Raw genomic sequence first — 26,991 nt, 5'->3', positions numbered from 1 at the left:
CGACTAAAGGACACCAATAAGAAGAAGAGACTTCTTCCAAGAAACACGAGCAATGGGCATTAGACTGGAGGAAATCTGTCCTTTGGTCTGATGAGTCCAAATTGGAGATTTTTGGTTCCATCTACAGTGTCTTTGTGAGGAACAGAGTAGGTGAACCGATGATCTCTGCATGTGTGGTTCCCACCGTGAAGCATGGAGGAGGAGGTGTGATGGTGTTGGGGTGCTTTGCTGGTTATACTGTCAGTGATTTATTTAGAATTCAAGGCACACTTAACCAGCATGGCTACCACAGCATTCTGCAGCTAAACGCCATCCCAACTGTTTGCATTTAGTGGGACTATCATTTGTTTTTCAACAGGACAATGACCTAACACACCTCCAGGCTGTGTAAGGGCTATTTGACCAAGAAAGAGAGTGATGGAGTGCTGCATCAGATGACCTGGCCTCCACAATCACCCGACCTCAACCCAATTGAGATGGTTTGAGATGAGTTGGACCGCAGAGTGAAGGAAAAGCAGCCAACAAGTGCTCAGCATATCTGGGAAATCCTTCAAGGCTGTTGGAAAAATATTCCAGGTGAAGCTGGTTGAGAGAATGCCAAGAGTGTGTAAAGCTGTCATCAAGGCAAAGGGTGGTTACTTTGAAGAATCTCAAATATAATATATAACACTTTTTTGGTTACTACATGACTCCATATGTGTTATTTCATAGTTTTGATGTCTTCACTATTATTCTACAATGTAGAAAATAGTTTTAAAAAATAAAGAAAAACTCTGGAATGAGTAGGTGTGTCCAAACTTTTGACTGGTACTGTATGACCATGTTGTTGTCTCTTTAAAGCCACACTGTAAGATGTACATACCATCAAAGAGTGGGCCACCAACAAAACATAAACAATGGAGCAAGTGTAATGTTCACATACAATGCAAATACTGTAGCACTTGACTAAAGCTCTGCCTTATCTCAGCTCACTGGTCACGATAACAACACCCACCCGTAGCACGCACTCCAGCAGGTATATCTCACTGGTCATCCCAAAAGCCAACACCTAATTTGGCCTTCTTTCCTTCCAGTTCTCTGCTGCCAATGACTGGAACGAATTGCAAAAATCGCTGGAGTTTGAGACTTATATCACCGTCATTAACTTTAAACATCAGCTATTTGAGCAGTCAACCGATCGCTGCAGCTGTACACAGCCCATCTGTAAAAAAAATATGTACTTTTTTGCTCTTTTGCACACCAGTATTTCGACTTGCACATCATCATCTGCACATCTGTCACTCCTATGTTAATTTGCTAAATTATAATTACTTCGCTACTATGGCCTATTTATTGCCTTACCTCCTCATGCCATTTGCACATACTATATAGACTTTTTTCTATTTTTTCTATCTATCACGGTACGCTTGTTTATTCCATGTGTAACTCTGTTGTTGTTTGTGTTGCACTGCTTTGCTTTATCTTGACCAGGTCGCAGTTGTAAATGAGAACTTGTTATCAACTGGCCTACCTGGTTAAATAAAGGTGAAATAAATACAAATTAAACAGTTATGACATCCCATTAGAACAGCGTTGTGCTTGTTTTATGATTTGAAACTACAATTTGTTTACAGTACCCATATGACAACAAAAACATGAACATTTGATGGATGACAACTGAATAGGGTAGGTCTATTTTTAAGTCATGTACCTCCAATTCAGAGAAGGCTGGTGGGAGTAACAATAGGAGGACGGGCTCATTGTAATGGTTGTAATGGAATCAATGGAATGGAGTCAAACAAGTTGTTTCCATTACGTTTTTTGTGTTTTGCACCATTCCATTGATTCCATTCATTCCATGACAATGAGCCCGTCCTCCAATAGCTCCTCACACCAGCCTCTTCTACTCACCATCAAGGAATATGATTCATCAGTTAAAATTACTGGAAATATTTTCTTACTGGAAAATAGCAGACTGTCGCTTTAAGGGGAAATACGCTCCAACTGTTCCAAATATGGTCATGTCACCGCCCAGTAAACAAGGCTCAACGGCAGGCTAGTGTGCATGAGCCTGTGCAGGAAAGATAGTAGTGGAAATAGGGCAGGGTCCAGGGACTGGACATAATATTCGCATTGGTATTCATTATTCTATGGGCATGGTTTCTAGATGATAGGCTATTCATTGCGCGGCTGCACAGATTTGGACAGTAAACCAGATCTGCTTTCTAGGTCGATGGATCAACCGAAAACAAGTTTATGTGGGATTTGTAACGATTGAAACCTGTGTTAGTGCGCAACTTCGGAAACTAAGTGGAGTCGATCTGGCGACGCGCAAGAATGTCGCAATTGAGTGGTAACTGGTACTTTCCATAGGATCGGTAGCTGTATATGAGTAGCCTATGTGTCGTGACTTCACAGTAACGGTGTCTTTCAATGGTCGTAGTACGCACTATCTTGGTTCATGATCATTGCAGATCGCACAATTTCATGCGAAACCAGGAATGAATTTACAGGAGGTTGACCCATATCACCAGACTGTTGTTTACCTGTGTTGAAATACCTTCAAATAGTAAGGACATTTTCCTTGCGTGCCTTTTGTATATAATGTCTTCGAGGAAACGTGCGTAATGTTGACTTTGGGTGTATGGAGATGTTGGGCAACGGAGTATCCATAACAACACAGAGGGATTGTCAACCAAAACAGACTTTGAAAAACAATGAGTCAAGATGAAGGGATATCCTTGTCGGTCCCCTCTTCTAGTCCTGGTTCGAACACAGAGGGTGCCCGCGGGGGATCTGCTGGCTCCCGGGAAGAGAGAGGCTGTGGTGACCCCATCCCCGCCGCTGGGACATTCTGGCACGACTCTGTGGTCAGCGGAAGCATCAGTCCGAGTATCCTGAGCTGTCCGATGGACAGTGGCTGCTTGTTATCTACGGGGAAATGTAAAAGCAGGGCCGTCACCGTGGCATATGTCGTCAACAGCGAGCTCACTCAACTGCACACCGCAGAGAACATGGCTCTGCATTGCCTGAAAGACGCGTGCGAGTCCGTGGGAAGTCAACTAGAAATAATAAATTTTGGAAAGATCGACTTTGGGGAGACGTGTGTGCTTGACCAGTTCTATAATGCAGGTAAGAGGTGATGATGACATACAGAGTGCACGAGGTGGGTTATTGAATATGTTGCACTCAAACTATCAGAACCAAACCATATTTACATTTGTCACTGTCTTTTCATCCAAATCAACCCCCAGACATCAAATCCCAGCCTTCAACACATGACATAGGGGATATTCATATAAGGTCAAACGTTTTAGAACACCTACTCATTCAAGGGTTTTTCTTTATTTGTACTATTTTCTACATTGTAGAATGATATTGAAGACATCAAAACTGCGAAATAACACATATGGAATCATGTAGTAACCAAAAAAAGAGTCAAACAAATCCAAATATATTCTATATTTGAGATTCTTCAAATGGCTACTCTTTGCTCTGACACTTTTGAATGAGTAGGTGTTCTAAAACATTTGACCGGTAGTGTATTTACCAAAGGTATAACAGGTTCACTACCGTTCAATAAACATTCCTGTGGGTGGGAATTGGGCTACGGTGCACATTAATCCACATGCTACACCACTTGCTCTAATGGGGCTTCCATGGTGGTTGCTGTGAGCAGCACACTGACAACTGCAGATAACATTTGTCATGGCTTAGAAGCCTTACATTAACCTCCCAGTTTCCATATTTCTTTCCACTACATAGCCTATAGCCTACCCATTTGTGTTCATCTGGAACACATAGAGCACTGAATAGACTCAATGGGGGAATGCCTAATTTGCTCCACAAATGTGCCTCCTGAAGTGAGCCTCCTGAGCGTCATGGATTGTTCTGCTAAGTATGAGCAGGGGTTTGAGTTTCCATTAGACTCCAGAAGTGAACTGAACCTTTTGACTAAAGCTCTTTTCCTCCTTTGCCCATATATCTAAAAATGTTCCCTTCATCCCAAATGGAAATGTGTTTTTGCCTAGTGGGGTTTCTTAAAAGTCAGATTTTCAAAATGAGTATTACTGTGTGTTTGCAAGGATCACTCCTTCATATGAATGGATGTTGTACCGTGGTCGATTGTATGGTCCACTGTACGGTCAACCATAACGCTATTTGCCAACCCTCAAGGTTTGAAATACAGGATGGGAGATGATGAGGGACATACTATAAAGTATTCAAACCATGTTGCAGAGACATTGAAGTTTTTTGGGGATAATTTCCAATTTCTTCTCAAATAAATGGAAATAATTGCTCTTTTTTTGTCTCCACACCTTGTTATTGAAATTTCAACATCGCAGAACCGTTTTTATTTTTGTAAAGACATGGCATGGATAAGATTATTGGCACCCCGGAGCTAGTACTTGGTTGCAAAGCCTTTGGCCAAAATAACTGTCAACAAATGCTTATTGTAGCCATCAATGGACTTGCTGCACGTTTCTACTGGCTATTTGACCCACTCTTCAGCAGAAAACTGCTATATTTTTTCCCTCCACCGACTGCTGTTTTCACCATAGGTTATGGGTGTGATTCAGATCTGTGCTCTTTGCTGACTAACAGTCTTTTTCCCCCTCTTGAACCATTCCAGGGTGCTATCGATCTGCGTTTGGGGTTGTTGACTTGCTGGAAAACCCCCGACCATCAACAGATACAATGTTTTTGGACAGCGGGTTGAACATTGCACTCTAAAACACCTTGATAATCTCCTGATTTCGTGATGTCTTGCACACATTTAATGCCCCCCAGTACAAGAGGCAGAAAAGCAACCTCACAGCATTATCAAACCTTCCCCATGTTTTGATTTTACGGTGGGTGTTCTTTTCGTTGAATGCTTAATTTGGTCATTGGTAAATATAGGAGACCCCACTGCTGAAAGAGACACAATAAATCCTGATTGAACTTCTCAGAAACCCACCTAAACAAACCTAAATCCTGGGGGAAATGTTCTGTGGACCAATGAAACAAAATTATAGCTCTTTGGCAATACAGATCAGCACTGTGTTTACTGATGACTAAATGAAGCATTCAATGAAAAGAACACCCTCCCTACAATCAAATATTTGGAAGGTTTGATAATGCTGTGGGGTTGCTTTGCTGCTCTGGTACTGAGGGCATTGAACTTGCACAAGGCATCATGAAACAACAGATTATTAGGTAATTTGGAGTCCAATGTTAAAACTCGTGTCCAAAAAATGGGGAACCATTAAAGGTTGTTGGTCTTCCAGCGGGACAACAACCCAAAACACACATCAAAAAGCACCCAGAAATGGTTCAAGAAGACATTTATTTTATTTGAATCACTTAGCAGATGTTCTTATCCGAATTACAGGAGCAATTAGGGTTAAGTGCCTTGCTCAAAGGCACATCGACAGATTCTTCACCTAGTCAGCTCTGGGATTCGAACCTTTCAGTTACTGGCCCAACTCTCTTACCTGCTAGGCTATCTGCTGCCCCAGAAGAGATGCTTGAATGTTCTGGAGAGGCCAGCAAAGAGTCTAGATCTGAAACATATCAAAAATCGAGAGCTGAAAACAGCAGTTGGTGGAGGGCACAGCAGTTTGAAGAGTGGTCCAAATGACCAGTAGAAAGGTGCAGCAGGGGCCTCCCGAGTGGCGCAGTGGTCTAAGGCGCTGCATCGCAGTGCTAGCTGTGCCACCAGAGACTCTGGGTTCGAGCCCAGGCTCTGTCGCAGCCGGCCGCGACCGGGAGGACCATGGGGGCGACGTACAATTGGTCCAGCATCGTCCGGGTTAGGGAGGGTTTGCCCGGTAGGAATATCCTTGTCTCATCGCGCACTAGCGACTCCTGTGTGGGCCGGGTGCAGTGCACGCTGACCAGGTCGCCAGGTGCACGGTGTTTCCTCCGACACATTGGTGCGGCTGGCTTCCGGGTTGGATGCAAATCAAATCAAATCAAATTTTATTTGTCACATACACATGGTTAGCAGATGTTAATGCGAGTGTAGCGAAATGCTTGTGCTTCTAGTTCTGACAATGCAGTAATAACCAACAAGTAATCTAACTAACAATTCCAAAACTACTGTCTTATACACAAGTGTAAGGGGATAAAGAATATGTACATAAAGATATATGAATGAGTGATGGTACAGAGCGGCATAGGCAAGATACAGTAGGTGGTATCGAGTACAGTATATACATATGAGATGAGTATGTAAACAAAGTGGCATAGTTAAAGTGGCTAGTGATACATGTACATTACATTTTACATTTAAGTCATTTAGCAGACGCTCTTATCCAGAGCGACTTATTACATAAAGATGCAGTAGATGATATAGAGTACAGTATATACGTATACATATGAGATGAATAATGTAGGGTATGTAAACATTATATTAGGTAGCATTGTTTAAAGTGGCTAGTGATTTATTTTACATCATTTCCCATCAATTCCCATTATTAAAGTGGCTGGAGTTGAGTCAGTGTGTTGGCAGCAGCCACTCAATGTTAGTGGTTGCTGTTTAACAGTCTGATGGCCTTGAGATAGAAGCTGTTTTTCAGTTTTCAGTCTCGGTTCCAGCTTTGATGCACCTATACTGTCCTCGCCTTCTGGATGATAGCGGGGTGAACAGGCAGTGGCTCAGGTGGTTGTTGTCCTTGATGATCTTTATGGCCTTCCGGTAACATCGGGTGGTGTAGGTGTTCTGGAGGGCAGGTAGTTTGCCCCCGGTGATGTGTTTTGCAGACCTCACTACCCTCTGGAGAGCCTTACGGTTGTGGGCGGAGCAGTTGCCGTACCAGGCGGTGATACAGCCCGACAGGATGCTCTCGATTGTGCATCTGTAGAAGTTTGTGAATGCTTTTGGTGACAAGCCAAATTTCTTCAGCCTCCTGAGGTTGAAGAGGCGCTGCTGCACCTTCTTCACGATGCTGTCTGTGTGGGTGGACCAATTCAGTTTGTCTGTGATGTGTATGCCGAGGAACTTAAAACTTACTACCCTCTCCACTACTGTTCCATCGATGTGGATAGGGGGTGTTCCCTCTGCTGTTTCCTGAAGTCCACAATCATCTCCTTAGTTTTGTTGACGTTGAGTGTGAGGTTATTTTCCTGACACCACACTCCGAGGGCCCTCACCTCCTCCCTGTAGGCCGTCTCGTCGTTGTTGGTAATCAAGCCTACCACTGTTGTGTCGTCCGCAAACTTGATGATTGAGTTGGAGGCGTGCGTGGCCACGCAGTCGTGGGTGAACAGGGAGTACAGGAGAGGGCTCAGAACGCACCCTTGTGGGGCTCCAGTGTTGAGGATCAGCGGGGTGGAGATGTTGTTGCCTACCCTCACCACCTGGGGGCGGCCCGTCAGGAAGTCCAGTACCCAGTTCCACAGGGCGGGGTCGAGAGCCAGGGTCGCGAGCTTGATGACGAGCTTGGAGGGTACTATGGTGTTAAATGCCGAGCTGTAGTCGATGAACAGCATTCTCACATAGGTATTCCTCTTGTCCAGATGGGTTAGGGCAGTGTGCAGTGTGGTTGAGATTGCATCGTCTGTGGACCTATTTGGGCGGTAAGCAAATTGGAGTGGGTCTAGGGTGTCAGATAGGATGGAGGTGATATGGTCCTTGACTAGTCTCTCAAAGCACTTCATGATGACGGAAGTGAGTGGGTAGTCGTTTAGCTCAGTTACCTTAGCTTTCTTGGGAACAGGAACAATGGTGGCCCTCTTGAAGCATGTGGTGACAGCAGACTGGTATAGGGATTGATTGAATATGTCCGTAAACACACCAGCCAGCTGGTCTGCGCATGCTCTGAGGGCACGGCTAGGGATGCCGCCTGGGCCTGCGCGCTGTGTTAAGAAGGAATGCGGCTAGGTTGGGTTGTGTTTCGAAGGACGCATGGCTTTCGACCTTCGTCTCTCCCGAGCCCGTATGGGGGTTGCAGCGATGAGACAAGATAGTAATTACTAACAATTGGATACCACGAAATTGGGGAGAAGGGGGGGGGGATTTAAAAGAGGGGAAAAAAGAAAGGTGCAGCAGGCTCATTGACAAGAACCGTTTGTCTGCAATTATCTTGGCCAAATGCTGTGCAACCAAGTACTAGTTCTGTGGAGCCAATTATTTTTGTTCTTTATTTTGTAAATTCAAATCGTATACTTAAGTTTACAAAAATAAAATTGGTTCTGCAAATCTTGAAAATCTAATAATATTGTGTGGTGACCAAACTTTTTTTTATAAATATCAACTTAATTTAGAAGAAATAGAGAATTATTTAAGAAAAGGGTGCCAATATTTTTGGCCGCAACTGTATATAGCTAATGCAGTTGTATCCCTGACATGCATAAAATACACAGTAATAACACTAATGACATATTCTCCATGGTAATATTCCATAATACAATAGGGCATCAGTGAAGTAAATGTTAAAACACCCGTGTTGTATAGACTTAGCTGACATCATAGCTTAAAGTATTGTCGGTTGTCAAAACATTGTTGGTTGTGTAAACAGAACTAAATTTTTCCCCTTTTTTTTGGTTTGGCTATTTTCCACAGGGCCTCTGTGGATTTTCAGTATAATTCAAATGGGAGGTGGAAAGCAGTTCCCAGAAACCCCTTTTGTATCTGTTAAATGAACACAAGCTTTATTGAGATGACTGACAGAAGCTTCTTAAAGATTGCCAACTTCTTTATCGTGTTCCTACAACAGGACATGTTAGGGATGGAATCATGGAACACAAGAAACGAGAACAAAACTCTAGCTTTTGTATACAATGAGCTAGAGGCTTGTCCGCTTTGCTCCTTATTTGGAAGAGTTGAACTACCACATTCTGAATGACAGTGCTTACCTCATAAGAAGGGAGCATTCACAGAACATGTAAATAAGTGCATCAGCAATGTGCAGGTGGAAGCACATTTTCACAGTACATCAAACAGCTGTTCAGATCCATATAAAATGTTCACATGTTGTGACCTCGCTGAGTAAACACAGCAGTGGCTATTGACCTAACCCCATCAGCTCAATAGACAAAGGTCAAAGCACACATCCATCCTAATGAAGTGAGCCAGTGGCGTAGGCTTCTGTTAAAAAAGGGGTCATGGTTTTCAATGGATAATGGATAAAAATTGATCCAAATAAATGGATAATGCTTTGCCTTTACTGTATGCTGGTCCCCAAAGGACAACTCTCTTGCGCTGACTACCACCTGTAACTGTGCCGGGAAGCAGTATAAGCCATAGCTATGTCATGCAGGAAAGTTCCGTCATGGTTGATCATTATACCACATGTCTGTGTAATTTGGATGGAGGACAATAGTGTTTAAGAGTCCATGGTGATTCTGAGAACAGTATTACCTTGGTATAAGTGTTTGTTTACCCCTCAGCTAAAGTGGCTCCGCTGTGGGCTGAACTGAACCATTGGCTGTCTGACTGTGCGAACTAGACGACAAGGCTGTACACAGTGTCTTCTCACACCAGGGACCCAGTGTGTGTTCCATTCAGTTGCTCGAATGTTTGTCCTTTTGAGAGTCTGTATCCATGACATCCCAAATCCTACCATGTAAATCTCTGGAGAAGAAAGCCTGGATGTTTCACCCAGAGTCTCTCCTCATTTCAGTTGGTCCCTAAATGAAGTACTGAACATCAGCACCATATCACTGGAGGCTGTCATAAAGGAAACAGTCAAACTGTTGTGATGTACAGTAGAGGTCACCTGGAGGGAACAACTCTCCCCAAACGATGTGGTATCACATGAGACAAAAGATTGAATGTATAGTCAAGAGTGTGTCCTTTGATAGATAATTCCATTCTGGAGAAGTATCTATAGAGTATATACTGGATTCAAAGGTTATCAGTCACTCAACATTACAGGATAGGCCTACACACACCACATTCAGCATTGTTTTCCCTGTCAAATGATTCCACCACAAGATCCCACATGCACTCTGGCCTGAAGGCTGGCTGGCACCTATCACTCTCTGCTCCTATTGGTTGTCTACTAAGTTGTTTATCCATGTTCATGTGTACGCTGGCTGCCCATGTGGGTCAGAAAGCATTAGGTCAGGAGAAATTGGATCACTAACCACATTACTTTCCAGGAAATATAGTCTTTACTGGAAAGGAAGAGAAAAAATCCATGTGTTCCTCAGAAAAATAGAGTGGTGTAGAGTGTTGGTTGACCAAAGCACTCTGTCAGGTTTTATCTGCAGTTTGGGTATGTGGTGTCACATTTGCCAGCAGCAGTTGGCAGTAGGGCAAGGGAGTAGTTATGACCTGTTGATGTTGGCAGGGTGAGACTATTGCGTGACCTCACAAAGGTATCCTGGTGCTGTATTTCTTTATTGCCAGGTGATCACTTTGTATATTAGTATCCTTCATGTTAAATGGAATTACGTTGAGACATAAAGTGCCCTTGTTAAAAACAAGTTCTGCTTAGTTTGTTTCTTTAACAAGAGGCCAATCAGGAAGTATAAGGCCAATCTTGGCAACTGGCATTGTAGGGACCAGGCAGCTCCTTGTGTTTGTGAGTTTGGATGGGATTAATTCACATTCTGTTCTTACACTTTCCCCTTGGGCCATGGCACTCACTACTCACTCTCTGAAATATGCTAGTGTGAACAGAAACTAAACTACCAGATGCCGAGGATTCCTTCTACCGAAGGCCCTGGTGCTACTGACAAGTTACTCTCCTTTCCAGTCAGAGCTGGGGTTTGCCTTTTTCCTGCATATTGCGCTCATTTCTAAAAAATAAAGTAGTATTTCTTCTTTTTGGGCAAGGCTTCCCACCAGCTTATTATCCATTGTAAAGGTACCCTGCATTCTTTCTTATGGCTGGGTTTATTTATAGAATCAGGCACGACATGCTCAATTTAAACACCGACACGGTGTCTTATTCCTTCGATTGTTTTTGCATAACAACACTGAACCTAATTTGGGCACTTAAGCCTCTTTTAACTGGGTTGGTTTCATGGGCCAACAAACCTGATCTGAAAATAACAATACACGTCTTAGTGCTTAAATTGCTTCCTGGAAGCAGCTAGCAACACTGGATGCTGTGTGAATTGATTATTAGTCCCATAGATTTTTCTTGACTGATTGTAGGACATCATGATGCACCCTCTTCAATTCCGCTTCAATTTGACTGCAGGGAAACATAATGGAATGTGAATGGAGCACACTCTGCAGATAGAGGTCTCCATGAACTCTGCTGTTTTTGGAATTTTGGCAGCAGACGTTCACATTTCTCTGTGCTTAAGTCACCACTGGCCCCTTCGAGCACGGTCATTATCAGACACAAGGTCCTATTGCATCTTTGGGGAAAAGAAAACTGCAGTCTTGGGAAACATTCACTTCCAGTGGAGACTAGGGACCGTCATTCTTCCACTATGGGGTTGTTCCATCCTGCGTCCTCCTCAGTGCGGCTGAGCTCCAGGGAAATCCATGACACTGGCGCGCTAGTACACTCCCCTCTTTCCTCCTGAGTGATAAGGGGAAAGTACACATCATGGATGGCTAGACAGTGATGTCTTCACTCAACACCGTCATAGTTTGATAATGGATAGATGGATTATCACTGAGCAGAATGTGCTGAGAAATGAATGATTAAGATTCAGTCATTCAACCGTCCATCCACAATGGCGCGACGCCAACTGCTGAAATTCTCAACAAAGGCCTGAGAATTTTCTTACTACAATCTGAAATAATTACATTCTCAAGTGTTCTCATCTTGTGTATGTCTCACTGGCATTTATTCACTGTGGGTGGTCAAAAGATATGCTTGAAGTACAGCTACAGGATTTTTTGGGGGGGATACGCTTGAGATCTTCAAAATATAAATTAAATATGGGAATGTAACGTTACTCTTACAGTTTTTCTTGCATGTCAACGTTTGCATACATAAAGACACGCAGTTTATTAGGTACACCCATTTAGTACCAGGTCAGACCCCCCTTTGCCTCTAGAACAGCCTGAATTCTTTGGGGACTAGAAACATTGCTCAATTGATATCAAGGGAGCTAACGTGTGCCAGGAAAACATTCCCCACATCATTAAACTACCGCCACCAGCCTGTACCATTGACACCAGGAACGATGGGGCCTTGGACTCATGCTGCTGATGCCAAATCCTGACTCTGCCACCAGCATGACGCGACCGGAACCGGGATTCGTTGGACCAGGCAATGTTTTTCCACTCCTCAATTGTCCAGTGTTGGTGATCACGTGTTCACTAAAAGCCGCTTCTTCTTGTTTTTAGCTGATAGGAGTAGAAACCAGTGTGGTCGACAAGGACCAACGACGAGTTGTGCGTTCCGAGATGCCATTCTGCACACCACTGTTGTATTGTGCCATTTGTTTGTGGCCCGCCTGTTCGCTTGCATGATTCTTGCCATTCTCCTTTGACCTCTCTCATCAACGAGCTGTTTTCGCCCACAGGACTGCTGCTGACTGGATGTTTTTTGTTTGTCGCACCATTCTCAGTAAATCCTAAAGACTGTTGTGCGTGAAAAAGCCCAGGAGGCCGGGCATTTCTGAGATACAGGAACCGGCACGCCTGGCACCATCAATCATACCACTCTCAAAGTCACTTAGGTCACCTGCTTTGCCCATTCTAACGTTCAATCAAACAGTAACTGAATACCTCAATGCCTGTCTGCCTGCTTTATGTAGCAAGCCACAGCCACATGACTGTCTGTAGGAGATAAAATTTTCGTGAACGGGGTGGTGTACCTAATAAACTGGTCACTGAGAGTATATGCAGTTGAAGTCGGATGTTTACATACACTTAGGTTCTCTCCATCCAACCTCACTGAGCTCGAGCTGTTTTGCAAGGAGGAATGGGAAAAAATGTCAGTCTCTCGATGTGCAAAACTGATAGACATACCCCAAGCGACTTACAGCTGTAATCGCAGCAAAAGGTGGCGCTACAAAGTATTAACTTAAGGGGCTGAATAATTTTGCATGCCCAATTTTTCAGTTTTTGATTTGTTAAAAAAGTTTGAAATATCTGTCAGGATTTGGCCAGGGTTGTTCCGGGTTTTGGTCACTAGATGCCCCCATTGTGCTTTTTGACCTTATGTTTTTTCCCTTGTTCCCCATTATTATTTGCACCTGTGCCTCGTTTTCCCTGATTGTATTTAAACCCTTAGTTTCCCTCAGTTCTGTGCTCTGTGTTTGTATGTTAGCACCCAGCCCTAATGTTCTGTGTATTCTTGTCGATTCCGGTGGATGCTCTTGTGGAATTCTGTTTTTGTTTTTGAGTATCTCTTGAGGCTTTTTTGTGCTATTCCTACCACCTTTTGGATTTGCCATTTTTGTATTGAAGGACTTCTCCTTTTTACTTTATTAAATACACCGTCTTAAGTACTGCTGTGTCTGCCTCATCTTCTGGGTTCTGCTGACTATTCGTGGCTCAGTTGGTTAAGTGACTGTTTCTCACTCCGGAGACCCAGGTTCGTAACCGGGTCCTGACAATATCCAATAAATGTTGTTCCACTTCATGATTGTGTCACACTTGTTGTTGATTCTTCACAAAAAAATACAGTTTTATATCTTTATGTTTGAAGCCTGAAATGTGGCAAAAGGTCGCAAAGTTCAAGGGGGCCGAATACTTTCGCAAGGCACTGTATATTAGCCTACTTCTATCTTGTTTAGGTTTTTCCCCACCTCATTTTGGTCCAAAGGAGAGTTGTATAGGCACAGCCTAGTCAACCCAGCGGTGACTGACCACTCTCTCTGTGTGTTTACGAACAACAGGCAAGGGGTTTAAAATGGGTCTACGTAATTGACAAAGCAGCAGCAATGTTTGTTGTGATTTATTGGAGATTTTTTTTTTGGGGGGGGGGTTCTCTGAATGATTTAGTGTTGTTCGTTAGAATAAGTATCAGTAAATGTGCTTAGTGAAAAGAAGAGCATCGGCCTCAGATATATTCAACGCTGTATTACCGGGAGTCACGACTGCAGCGGTGGCTGTCAAGTTCAAGGAATAGTTGAGGACACAGAGTATGAATAAGAGCTGCAGTCTGTCCTCACCATTGTTGTGTCTGTGCGTTGTTCTGAGAAGGGAAATGAAACTTTTTTTTTCTGTCAGTAAATGGATAGACGTCAGAGAATAGTACTCAGTAAAAGGCAAAAGGGCACCAAGAACTCACACAATGTTCCTCCGCTATTCCCAGAGACCCATTTCCTCCTTCTGTTTTGTTGTTCACTGTTCTGTTCTTTGGAAAAGATCAGCAGTGGGGGAGATGTGCCACCCCCTTTGTTGGCACTGTGAAATGGGCAGTGCCAACAAAGGGGGTGGCAGATTATGACCGCTCGTGTGTCACAGTTGAGAGACTCAGGTGTTCTACTTCCAACCTTGTTTTGAGGATTCAAATACAACAGAAAAACAAGGACTTGCGTACATGGCCTACATCAGTTTTGTGTGCAGAGTTGTTTATCACCAGCTATTCATGTTGAGAGTTGACTGTTGATAATTGGCTAGTGTATCACCGCTAACACTTATAACCCATTGATGCTGCATCTATTCCCTAAACTCAAAATCAATATTTTCTATCAAGTCTCTCATATCCCAGCACTCTTTAAACCGTACTTTGAAAACAAAGTGCCAGTACAAATGTGCATAATGCAGTCAAGTGTACAGTACTGCATCATGCCTCGCCAGACACCTCAGTGTTGTCAGCTGAGAGCTGTGGAGCTCTTAAGTCAAAGAGGCCACTCATGTCTCCTCTTACTCTCTAGCACAAGACTCTCATTCTCTGCGTCTGCCACATTTTCCAAGTGTCTACATTTTCCACCTAAAGCATCATTCATATAAGCCCTGCCCTATGTAAGCTAATATTTTCCCCTGGCTCATACCTATACAAGGCAGAGGCTTCCAAGGATAGCGCGGTATGTACCCCACCCATTTCCTCATAGAAGTGTCTGTGACGTACTAACTTCTACAGAGATGGATGCCTCCACTACTGGTATCAAACATTTGCAGTTGTAACGGCCGTCGTTGGTGGAAGAAGGTGAGGACCAAGGTGCAGCGTCGTATGTGTTCGGCATTTTATTAAATATAACTGAACACTAGATAACAAAGTAACAAACGGCACAACCGAAACAGCTCTGTCAGGTGCAACACACACTAAACAGAAAATAACTACTCACGGTGGGAAAACAGGCTGCCTAAGTATGGTTCTCAATCAGAGACCACGATTGCCAGCTGCCTCTGATTGGGAACCATACCAGGCCAAACACATAGAAATAGAAAACATAGAACACAAAACATAGAATGCCCACCCCAACTCACGCCCTGACCAAACCAAAAGAGACCTAACAAAGGAACTAAGGTCAGGACGTGACAGCAGTTCTCTGGTCTTTTCACATTAACACATCTCTCAAATGTAATATTGATGGGGGCTCCTCTGCTAGCGGATAAATGAGTCCCATAATATATTATTCATCAGCAAGCCTGTACTATCTGGAATGAGGAGATGCTGGCATTTGACCTCATCCAGTATTCATACTCTCTGTACATCAGCAGTCTCTGATCTTTTGCATGATCTGTATTGTCTTCAGCATAACAATTATCTTTTTATTTCCTATTGCGTATATCTGTAAACAGGGACTCCGTCTCAAGCAATGGTCCCTTTAATTTTACGTTTACTGTGAACACTGAGGCTGTACCGACTTTAAGTTGCAGTTTTAACAGTGGCCAAGTTGGCTACTGTGGCTATTTGATCATAATGTAGGCCTACCAGAGTGGCCTACCATCAACAACAATGGAGAAAATGCATCCCATAACATTTTAACATGGAAATAGCTGTTATATCATTCAGCCTACAGTAGCAGATAATGTGTGGTGTTCAATGTAGGCCTACATTCCATGAGACTTTTGAAAAAAAACATGCAGGGCTTGACATTAGCCTGTTTATCCACTTGTCCACTTAACATTATTGCAGAGAATCAGACAAATTAAGCTACCCTCTGCCTTTAACATCGCCCCTTTAAGACAAAAGAAAAAGCTCTTTACCTGACTAGCTTTTGAAAGATGTCAGGAAATGCACACATTTTGTGCTCTTGTAGGAAGCAATCACTCCCCTATTGCTTACTTCAAATGATCTATAACTGGGCTCGTAACTCACTAACTAGCAAAGGATATGAACAAAATATGCACATGCGGCTACATGCAGCTCTTGCTTTGATCTCAAAACAAGCTCATCTACTCATGATCACAGCACTCCAATTCAAGTAAATGGCACAGATCCATATTTGGCAATGGTCTATTTGCATTTAGGCCTACTGCAGCTCTGATTGGTGATGCCGCACGGTCTGTGTAGAGTACAGGCTGAGTCGGTCTGTGTAGAGTGCAGGCTGAGTCGTGCACAGTAGAATCCTACTCAGATGCTTTCTGCCTACAACAAAATGTCTTGCATAGTTCGTTTTGTTTTGGTATGTTGCACTGAAAGTGCCTAATATTGCGTTGATTTGATCACAATTGCCACAGTAAACGGAAACCTTGATAGTGTTAACTAACAGGGAAAATCTCGTGCTTCTCTCCATGGGCTCTGATTTTTCTTCTGTGTCTGTGCTGCAGTCCTGGGGGAGCTGCGTGGCAGTCTCTGGGCCACTGCGTGCCCACGCATGCACGCACGCAGTTTAGAGGGAACTGTTGTCTCAGTGATGGCTAATTAAGGGGATTTAAGTGCTCACTTGAAAGGTCAACCTCTGTGAAGGCACATATCATTGTTTATATATATTATTTATTTTTTTTACCCCATTTTTGTGATATCTAATTGGTAGTTACAGTCTTGTCCTATCGCTGCAACTCCCGGACGGACTCGGGAGAGGCAAAGGTCGAGAGCCATGCATCCTCCGAAACACGACCCTGCCAAGCCGCACTGCTTCTTGACACAGTGCTCGCTTAACCCGGAAGCCAGCCACACTAATGTGTTGGAGGAAACACCGTACAACTGGCGACCGTGTGAGTGTGCATGCGCCCGGCCCGCGACAGGAGTCGCTAGAACACGATGGGACAGGGACATCCGGCCGGCCAAACCCTCCCCTAACCCGGACGATGCTGGGCAAATTGTAGGCCGCCTCATGGGTCTCCCGGTCACGGCCTGCTGCGACACAGCCCGGGATCGAAACCCGGATATGTAGTGGCACCGCTAGCACTGCGATGCAGTGCTTTACACCAGCCACTCCTTAGTTGCCCTGGCTGTGTGTTTCGGGTTGTTGTCATGCTGGAAGATCCAGCCACGACCCATGTTCAATGCTCTTACTGAGGGAAGGAGGTTGTTGGCCAAGATCTCGCGATACATGGCCCCATCCATCCTCCCCTCAATACGGTGCAGTCGTCCTGTCCCCTTTGCAGAAAAGCATCCCCAAAGAATGATGTTTCCACCTCCATGCTTCACGGTTGGGATTGTGTTCTTGGGGTTGTACTCATCCTTCTTCTTCCTCCAAACACGGCGAGTGGAATTTAGACCAAAAAGCTCTATTTTTGTCTCATCAGACCACATGACCTTCTCCCATTCCTCCTCTGGATCATCCAGATGCTTATTGGCAAACTTCAGATGGGCCTGGACATGCGCTGGCTTGAGCAGGGGGACCTTGCGTGCGCTGCAGTATTTTAATCCATGGGTAGTGTGTTACTAATGGTTTTCTTTGAGACTGTGGTCCCAGATCTCTTCAGGTCATTGACCAGGTCCTGACGTGTAGTTCTGGGCTGATCCCTCACCTTCCTCATGATCATTGATGCCCCATGAGGTGAGATCTTGCATGGAGCCCCAGACCGAGGGTGATTGACCATCATCTTGAACTTCTTCCATTTTCGAATAATTGCGCCAACAGTTATTGCCTTCTCACCAAGCTGCTTGCCTATTGTCCTGTAGCCCATCCCAGCCTTGTGCAGGTCTACAATTGAACCCTGATGTCCTTCCACAGCTCTCTGGTCTTGGCCATTGTGGAGAGGTTGGAGTCTGTTTGATTGAGTGTGTGGACAGGTGTCTTTTATACTGGTAATGAGTTCAAACAGATGCAGTTAATACAGGTAATGAGTGGAGAACAGGGGGGCTTCTTAATGAAAAACTAACAGGTCTGTGAGAGCCGGAATTCTTACTGGTTGGTAGGTGAACAAATACTTATGTCATGCAATAAAATGCAAATGAATTACTTAAATATCATACAATGTGATTTTCTGTCTCTCACAGTTGAAGTGTACCTATGATAAAGTACAGACCTCTACATGCTTTGTAAGTAGGAAAACCTGCAAAATCGGCAGTGTATCAAATACTTGTTCTCCCCACTGTACATCACTTCTTCTCGGGTTGTAATGAACGTGTGTGACCTGAACAGAGCCTTTAAGACCCAGTAAAGAAGAAACAACTTCCTGGTGGCATTTACATGTCCTTGCTGAGTGGGAGGAACTGCGCTCTGGCCTGGGGGGACTGGCCCTATGAAAATGAACATTTTGCTAAAACAAGCCAGGCTGTCTCCACTGGGACCTTGTTTTTGCATAACAACACAGCAGCACACACACACTAGAATGTACATTAAATTAGATTGCTTGTTTGCTTTGATTATCCCTGTGATGTTGGCTCTCTGTGTGGATGTTTGGTTCTCAATGAGTGAGAATAGCATTGGGTTTGTAGTGGACTGGAACCCAGGTATTACAGTGAAAGGGAGCTCCATTGGAAGGGAAGAAAAGCTCTATACTAAGCTATATGTAATGTGTATGTTGACATGGAAGGGGAAACTTGGAAGCACATGAAAAGGTGGGGTGGGTCTGTTAAATGTTATCACTCTGGAGAGCTCTGTCATTACAGAACACTGCATCACAGTTCTAGCCCAGTTTTGTTTGTGCAGTTATCAGTCAGTGGGAGCTACCAGAGGGGCTTCTGAAAGAACCCCACCCCTGGCCTCCTACCAGACAATGTTATTTTGGCCTTTTATTTTGGAAGATTTAGTGATGTCTCACAGTCTGGTCTAAAAAAGACCATTTGGGCAAATTAAATATTCTACTTCAGTCCAAAACAATTCTACAGGCCATTATTGTCCCATCAATCTGATTTCATATGAAACCTAAACAAACTGTGGTAAATGTGACGAAACTAGTACAAGATGTTGTAGGCTTAAAATATTTTATACTACAGGCAGTTGTTCAGTGTTAAAGGCCCAGTGCAGTCAAATGTGATTTTCCTCTGTTTTTATATATATTTCCAAACTATGAGGTTGGAATTATACTGTGAAATTGTGAAAATTATGATAATGCCCTTTTAGTGTAAGAGCTGTTTGGAAAGACCACCTGAAACTTCAGCCTGCTTTGGTGGGATGGATTTTTTGGCCTGCCTGGTGACATCACCAGGTGGTAAATTAGTTAATACACCAATAAGAAAGAGTTCCAAACCTCTCTGCCAATAACAGCTAGTTTTCAGTTTTCCCCTCCCCACTCAGACCACTCCTAGACAGTCCTAGCAAAATTCTTGCTTGAGAAATTGCTCTTTGCTAAGAAGCCATTTTTGTTTGACCATTTAATTGAAAACAATCACAGTAAGGTACTTAATTGTTACCCAGAAATAATTTGATATGGAGATTCAAAAAACGACTACATTGGGCCTTTAAGACTACTAACAGGCCTACTCTGTCCCTCCCAGACATAGCTGTAGTGGAGATGACGGACGCTTTCCGCCAGCCCTCCCTGTTCTACCACCTAGGTGTGAGGGAGAGCTTCAGCATGGCCAACAATATCATCCTGTACTGTGACACCAACTCCGACTCACTACAGTCCCTACAGGTAAATTGCACATTTTGCACTAATTTTCTTTTTTATTCTCTGTGTTCTTTTTAAGCCTTTAAGTGCACAAGGTCACAGTCTATATTTAGAATATGAGTGTGCGGGGAACATGTAATAGCTGTCGTGTTGTTGTGACAGGTAAACACATCAGTGATTTGTTGGTGGGAGATGCATTAACACCTAGGCAGGATATGGTGTGTTTCATAAATATAGGGCTATGTAAAAATAGCATTTGACGGAAGAAAAAAAATCAACACACAGAATTTGGTTTAACATTGCACCTCTTTACCTCTGTTTCACCCTTTAGTCTTGTAAAAGAGAATGTTGTCGACATTGAAATGTGTTTATGACAGACTGACTCATATCCTGGCATTTAAAGGCCCAGTGTAGTCAAAAATGTGATGTTCCTGTGTTATATCTATACTGAACAAAAATATAAATGCAACATGTAAAGTGTTAGTCCCATGTTTCTTGAGCTGACATAAAACATCCCAGAAATTTTCCATATGCACAAAAAGCATATTTCTCTCAAATTTTGTGCACAAATTGATTTATGTCCCTGTTGGTGAGTATTTCTCCTTTGCCAAGATAATCCATCCATTTGACAGGTGTGGCATATTAAGATGCTGACTAAACAGCATGATCATTACACAAGTGCACTTTGTGCTGGGGACACATACAAAAAAAACACTCCAAAATGTGCAGTTGTCACACAACACAATGGCACAGATTTCTCATGTGTTGAAGGAGTGTGCAATTGGCATGCTGACTGCAGAAACGTCCACCAGAGCAGTTGCGAGAGATTTTAATGTTAATTTCTCTACCGTAAGCCGCCTCCAACAGCGTTTTAGAGAATTTGGCAGTACATCGAGATCCTGAGGCCCATTGACGTGCCGTTCATCTGGAGCCATCGACGCATGTTTCAGCATGATAATGCACGGCCCCATGTCGCAAGGATCTGTACACAATTCCTGGAAGCTGAAAATATACCAGTTATTCCATGGCCTACATACTCACCAGACCCATGGAGCATGTTTGGGATGCTCTGGAACGACATGCACGACAGCATGTTCCAGTTACCGCCAATATCCAACAACTTCGCACAACCATTGAAGAGGAGTGGGACAACATTCCACAGGCCACAATCAACAGCATTATTAACTCTATGCGAAGGAGATGTGTTGCGCTGCATTAGGCAAATGGTAACCACACCAGATATGGACTGTTCTTTTTTTATCCATGCCCCTACATTTTTGTAAAGGTATCTGTGACCAACTGTATTCCCAGTCTTGTGAAATCCATAGATTAGGGCCTAATGAATTGATTTCAATTGACTGATTTCCTAATATGAACTGAAACTCAGTAAAATCTTTTGAAATTGCTGTATGTTGCGTTTATAATTTTTGTTCAGTGGATACATTTCCACACAAGGTTGGAATAATACTGTGAAATTGTGAAAATTATGATAACGCCCTTTAAGTGTAAGAGCTGTTAATTTTGCTAAAACCTCTCTGCCAATAACAGCTAGTTTTCCGTTTTTTCCCTCCCCACTCAGACCACTCGCACACAGTCATATCAAAATGCTTGCTGAGAAGCAATTTGTTACTTTTGACCATTTGAATTGAAAACAATCACAGTAAGGTGCATAGTAGTTACCCAGAGATGATTTGATATTGATCTTTTTTTTAAATGGCTGCAATGGACCTTTAACCTTTTGGCCCTGAGTCTGTCAGGCGATGAATGACCAGTCGAGTTAACATTAGCCTAAATTGGTTTGAAAAGTGAGAGGGCCTTGCAGTCACATGGGAATCCCCTATCAATGACCGCCACCAACAACAACAAAGGTATGCAAGTGAGAGAATGAGGGGGAGGGGAGATTATGGTTTCTTGTGCGTATATATGCAGAAACATCAAGGCGGTGGCCCGTTCCTGTAGGTTCATGCTCTACAACATCCGCAGAGTACGCCCCTGCCTCACACAGGAAGCGGCGCAGGTCCTAATCCAGGCACTTGTCATCTCCCGTCTGGATTACTGCAACTCGCTGTTGGCTGGGCTCCCTGCCTGTGCCATTAAACCCCTACAACTCATCCAGAACGCCGCAGCCCGTCTGGTGTTCAACCTTCCCAAGTTCTCTCACGTCACCCCGCTCCTCCGCTCTCTCCACTGGCTTCCAGTTGAAGCTCGCATCCGCTACAAGACCATGGTGCTTGCCTACGGAGCTGTGAGGGGAACGGCACCGCAGTACCTCCAGGCTCTGATCAGGCCCTACACCCAAACAAGGGCACTGCGTTCATCCACCTCTGGCCTGCTCGCCTCCCTACCACTGAGGAAGTACAGTTCCCGCTCAGCCCAGTCAAAACTGTTTGCTGCTCTGGCCCCCCAATGGTGGAACAAACTCCCTCACGACGCCAGGACAGCGGAGTCAATCACCACCTTCCGGAGACACCTGAAACCCCACCTCTTCAAGGAATACCTAGGATAGGATAAAGCAATCCTTCTCACCCCCCCCCCCCCCTTAAATGATTTAGATGCACTATTGTAAAGTGGCTGTTCCACTGATGTCAGAAGGTGAATTCACCAATTTGTAAGTCGCTCTGGATAAGAGCGTCTGCTAAATGACTTAAATGTAATGTAAATGTAAACCAAGATACCCCACACACTCCTGTGACCTGCTCTGCTCTGACACTGTCATTGACATTTAAAAAAAAGCATTGCAATCTTTTGAAATTGTCCTAAATTCCTCAAAGAATAAGTCATATTTTACAAAGTGTACCCAAACATAGATATTATGCCTGTAATCTTGATAAACTATATCCTCCATCTTAACCCACCTACACCCTGCAGTAAAAAAACAAATATGCCTTTCTGTGGTGGTGTTAACATATCACTATCAGCCTGCAGTCTTCAAACAGTACCAGCTCCCTTATTGAGGGTTAAGAGCAACAATGGCTGCTGTGTTAACCGTTATAGATTGTTTCGAATAAAGAGACTCCATTGTGTACAAGTGCTAAGGCTCAACTTCTTTTTAAAGTGCCCTTTTGCCATGGTTAACCTGTTGAAACTCCCCATCCCGGATCCGGGATCGTGACTAAAGCCTCAGGCTCATTAGCATAACGCAACGTTAACGATTTCTGAAAATCACAAATAAAATGAAAATAATGCGTCTGCTCTCAAGCTTAGCCTTTTCTTAACAACACTGTCATCTCAGATTTTCAAAAAATGCTTTTGAACCATAGAAATTGACTAATTTGTGTAAGAGTATGCTAAGCTAGCTTAGCATTTTGAGTAGCATTTAGCACGCAACATTTTCACAAAAACCAGATAACCAAATAAATAAAATCATTTACCTTTGAAGAGCTTCGGATGTTTTCAATGAGGAGACTCTCAGTTACATACCAAATGCGCAGTTTTTCCTGAAAGCGTCTGTGTGTAGGAGAAATCGTTCCGTTTTGTACATCGCATTTGGCTACCGAAACGAACCGAAAATTCAGTCACCTACAACGTCAAACTTTTTCCGAATTAACTCCATAATATCGACCAAAACATGGCAAACGTTGTTTGGAATCAATCCTCAAGGTGTTTTTTCACATATCTCTTCATTGATATATCGTTCGTGGAAGCTTGCATTCTTCTCTAAATTCCATGGAAAAATACTTGCAGCTGACTTTTGCGTACCAATTTCGGCGCAGGACACCGGGCGGACACCTGGTAAATGTGGTCTCTTATGGTCAATCTTCCAATGATATGCCTGCAAATACGTCACAATGTTGCAGACACCTTGGGGAAATGACAGAAAGGGCAGACTTACTCCTCTCGCATTCACAGCCATATAAGGAGACAATGGAAAACAGAGCCTCAAAAATCCTGCTCATTTCCTGGATGCCGTCTCATCTTGGTTTTGCCTGAAGCTCACGTTCTAGGGCACGCACAGAAAATATCTTGGTAGTTCTGGACACGTCAGAGTGTTTTCTTTCGAAAGCTATCAATTATATGCATAGTCGAGCATCTTTTTGTGACAAAATATCTTGTTTAAAACGGGAACGTTTTTCATCCAAAAATGAAATAGCGCCCCCAGAGCATCAAGAGGTTAATATCTCCATGGTTGTTTTCTGGCCCTTAGCCTGCACAATACGACACCGCAAAATGAAATGTTAGTGCTGATGTATCCGCGTTTCCACTGGTTTTGTTTGCAAGTGCAGGAGTCCATTTATAGCTTGACTGAAGGATCGCTCTAGTGAACTGTGACCAATGTAATGTTTTGTGATTATCTATCCACAGTGCAGTATTGACGTTTCTCTTTTTCTCTTGCAGGAGATCGTTTGCCAGAAGAACACTGTAAGTGCACAAACTAAACACTGTGTCTCTATTTCAAAGTTGTTAATGACACACCTCTATTGTCTCTTCCTTCTTTCACATTTCCTGTGTGAAGGCAAATGCAATAAACTGATTTTTACTCATGACAACATTCAGCAGCGCAGCCATCAAACACTTTTCATTACCCAGTTCACTATCCCTCTAGTTTGGCTTTGTGCATTCTGCTGTGTGTACAGTAAACTAAAGCATTTCCCCTTACTCAGAGAGCTTTCCAGAATAGCTGTACTTGGTTGACAGGCAAGCCTTATCACCAGGGTGACTGGGGTGCTTTGTAAAGCAGAGAGAAAACGAGAGAATGAGTTGACTCTCATTTCCGATTTCCTGCCTTTCTGCCGTCTGTAACAGTGTCTGCCACTCCTTCTGCCTAGTGATAGCCAGGTCAGACAAGGAGGCACCACACTGTCTGTTTGCCTGTGTCTGTCTGGCTGGCTGGCTTTCTTATACAGAATAATACGATATGGTGACATTAATGCACTGTAGCATGAGGGGGGAAAAAGCTGTGAGGTTGAGGAAAGGGCATGGACAGGGGGCCTCCTCAGCAGCTATGAGCCGCCTGCCGGGCTGGTGCTGCTTATAGGGCTAATGGGAGCGACAGGGTTGCCCTCCTCAAGCTTAGCTGGCGTAATTGACGTTACGGAGTGGAATAAGGTGGCTTGGTGCTCCGGGAAGCAGGTTGATGGTTGATCGGTGTGTTGCGACATAGCCTGCATTACAGTGAGAGTCCACTGCCGCCATCCGTGACTGACTGTCTTTCTCTAGTTGTATCTACACACCACGCCCCTTCTCTCTGCTCTGAGAGAACAAACACACCACGCCCCAGAAGGATATGACACATTAGTGGCACTCTGACCAAGGGCTTATATCACATGGTACACCACTAATCAGAACAAATTCCTGGATTGTTTTATGGCTGCAGCCAGCCGGGCGGTCATACAGGTATTAGGGCTAACGATTAATGTTAAGTCATTACTCACACACACTACTTATTCCCGTCTACCCCTCCCCCTTTATGAATAGGTTAATCCTGTACTGCCTGACTGATATTTAACTCCTTAATTACCATAACGTGCTAACACCCCGGCTAAGTCCCAAATGGCACGGTATGTATGCCCTATACAGTGCATGACTTTTTGTCCAGAGCCCATATGTAGTGCACTATGTAGAAAATAGGGTGCGATTTTGGGACACACCCCCAGTTTTCAGTCCCTCTCTGCTCTCTGCTAAGATTGTTGTTTTGTGGACCTGCGTGCCACCTACTATTACCTAATACAGTCACAAACAAGAATCTAATGAGACTCAAAGACAGGTGCTGCTGGGGTTGCCGGCGCGAAAGACGGCCCCTGGCGACTAAAACATTTATTATGATGTGTTGTCGTCATGTGATCCGCCGGGCCATGACTCACACTGAGTGTGTGGCTCAATATAGTACAGGAAGGATGTCGTAATCTGTGGATGCACCTATCCGTGACAAGCCGCCACAGATTATTTTGGAAAGTTATGGTATGACTAGTGATCATTAAAAAAAACATATGATTGAAGAAGAGGAAGCCGTTTTACTGTGGATCGTTCCAATTTCTACAGGCAGAACTTAACCCTCTGTTCACTTCCTTTTGTTACAAGCGTGAGTAGCAACGCATCCCGGGTGTGTACTTGAAGATCAAAGTGATACAGAGAGATTCACATATCCACTGACTGTGCAGACTCAGGATGCATCTGGGCAGCACAACAGATGTGGATCAGCAAAATCCCTTTTTGTTTTTTTTTACTGTAGCCTACATGTTCTAGTATAATTTGGTCAGGATCCATCAACGTAAGCTTTTCTAGTGCTGAATGTTGAGTATACCGTGAATAACAGAATACAATGACAGACATCAATGATAGATTTATTGGTACTCTCTACACCACATGCAAATACAGCTGGACAAGAGTAGTAAGACAGACCTGGTTTGAATTGGATTTCCATGAGCAACATGAATGGGAGTTTTAAGGGCAGCTCTGCCCTGAGGGCAGTGTGAGCAGTTCAGTCAGTCAGATCCTAATGTCACTGTAATTACTGATGTGGATCTGTCCCCCAGGCCACCGGCTCTTCAGACAGACTCATTATGTCCAATTCTCCATGGGTACAACATCACCATTGTCCCTGCAGATCAGGGTGGTAAATTACCAGCACACAAAAAAAGGCCCATACCACTGTCCTCCCATTGTACAGTCAGGTCCAGAATTATTGGCACCCTTGATAAAGATGAGCAAAAGTACTGAGCTATATTGTATGCTACATGTTTTAATACCAATACAATTTCTCAGAGAAAGCGATTTTGATCAACAAGTAAAAATGTATTTTCTCAAAAATAAAACAATTATTGGCACCCATGTTTTCAATACCTTTCAATACCTCCACTTGCGAGGATAACGGCACTGAGACATTTTCTCAAATGTTTTATGGGATGGAGAACACATTGGGAGGGAACTTAGATCATTCCTTCAAACATAATCTTTCCAAATCCTTGATATCCTTCATCTGTACTTATGGGCTGCCCTCTTCAATTCAAACCACAAGTTTTAACTCAAAATGTAGATTTTGTGTCAAATAAACAATTTCTTTGTGGATGTTGATGTGTGGTTGGGGTTATTGTCTTGCTGGAAGATCCACTTGCAGCCAACTTTCAGCCTCCTGGCAGAGGCAACCAGGTTTTTGGCTAATATGTCCTGGTACTGGGTAAAGATGATGATGCCATTGACCTTAACAAGGGCCCCAGGGCCAGTGGAAGCCAAATAGCCCCATAACATCAATGATCCACAGCCATATTTTACAATAGGTATGGGGTTCTTTTATGCTTCTGAATTCTTCTTTCGATGCCAAACCCACTACG

At 43.7% G+C, this 26,991-nt stretch overlaps 1 protein-coding gene across 1 annotated transcript in view; it reads left to right on the top strand.

Annotated features, from left to right (window-relative positions):
* The first annotated feature begins 2,050 nt into the window (after nucleotides 1–2,050).
* The window catches only part of map3k5 (mitogen-activated protein kinase kinase kinase 5), a 59,211-nt gene continuing 34,270 nt past the window's right edge, over nucleotides 2,051–26,991 (top strand). The window contains exons 1-3 of the mRNA XM_064990854.1: nucleotides 2,051–3,111; nucleotides 19,608–19,747; nucleotides 24,059–24,082. Coding sequence (XP_064846926.1) covers nucleotides 2,697–3,111; nucleotides 19,608–19,747; nucleotides 24,059–24,082 — 579 coding nt within the window. The 5' untranslated portion in view covers nucleotides 2,051–2,696. The remainder of the gene's footprint in view (nucleotides 3,112–19,607; nucleotides 19,748–24,058; nucleotides 24,083–26,991) is intronic.

The sequence above is a fragment of the Oncorhynchus masou genome, chromosome 16 (assembly GCF_036934945.1).
Source record: "Oncorhynchus masou masou isolate Uvic2021 chromosome 16, UVic_Omas_1.1, whole genome shotgun sequence".
In the NCBI taxonomy this organism is placed as follows: Eukaryota; Metazoa; Chordata; class Actinopteri; order Salmoniformes; family Salmonidae; genus Oncorhynchus; species Oncorhynchus masou.
This window is presented reverse-complemented; position numbering and strand designations above follow the sequence as displayed.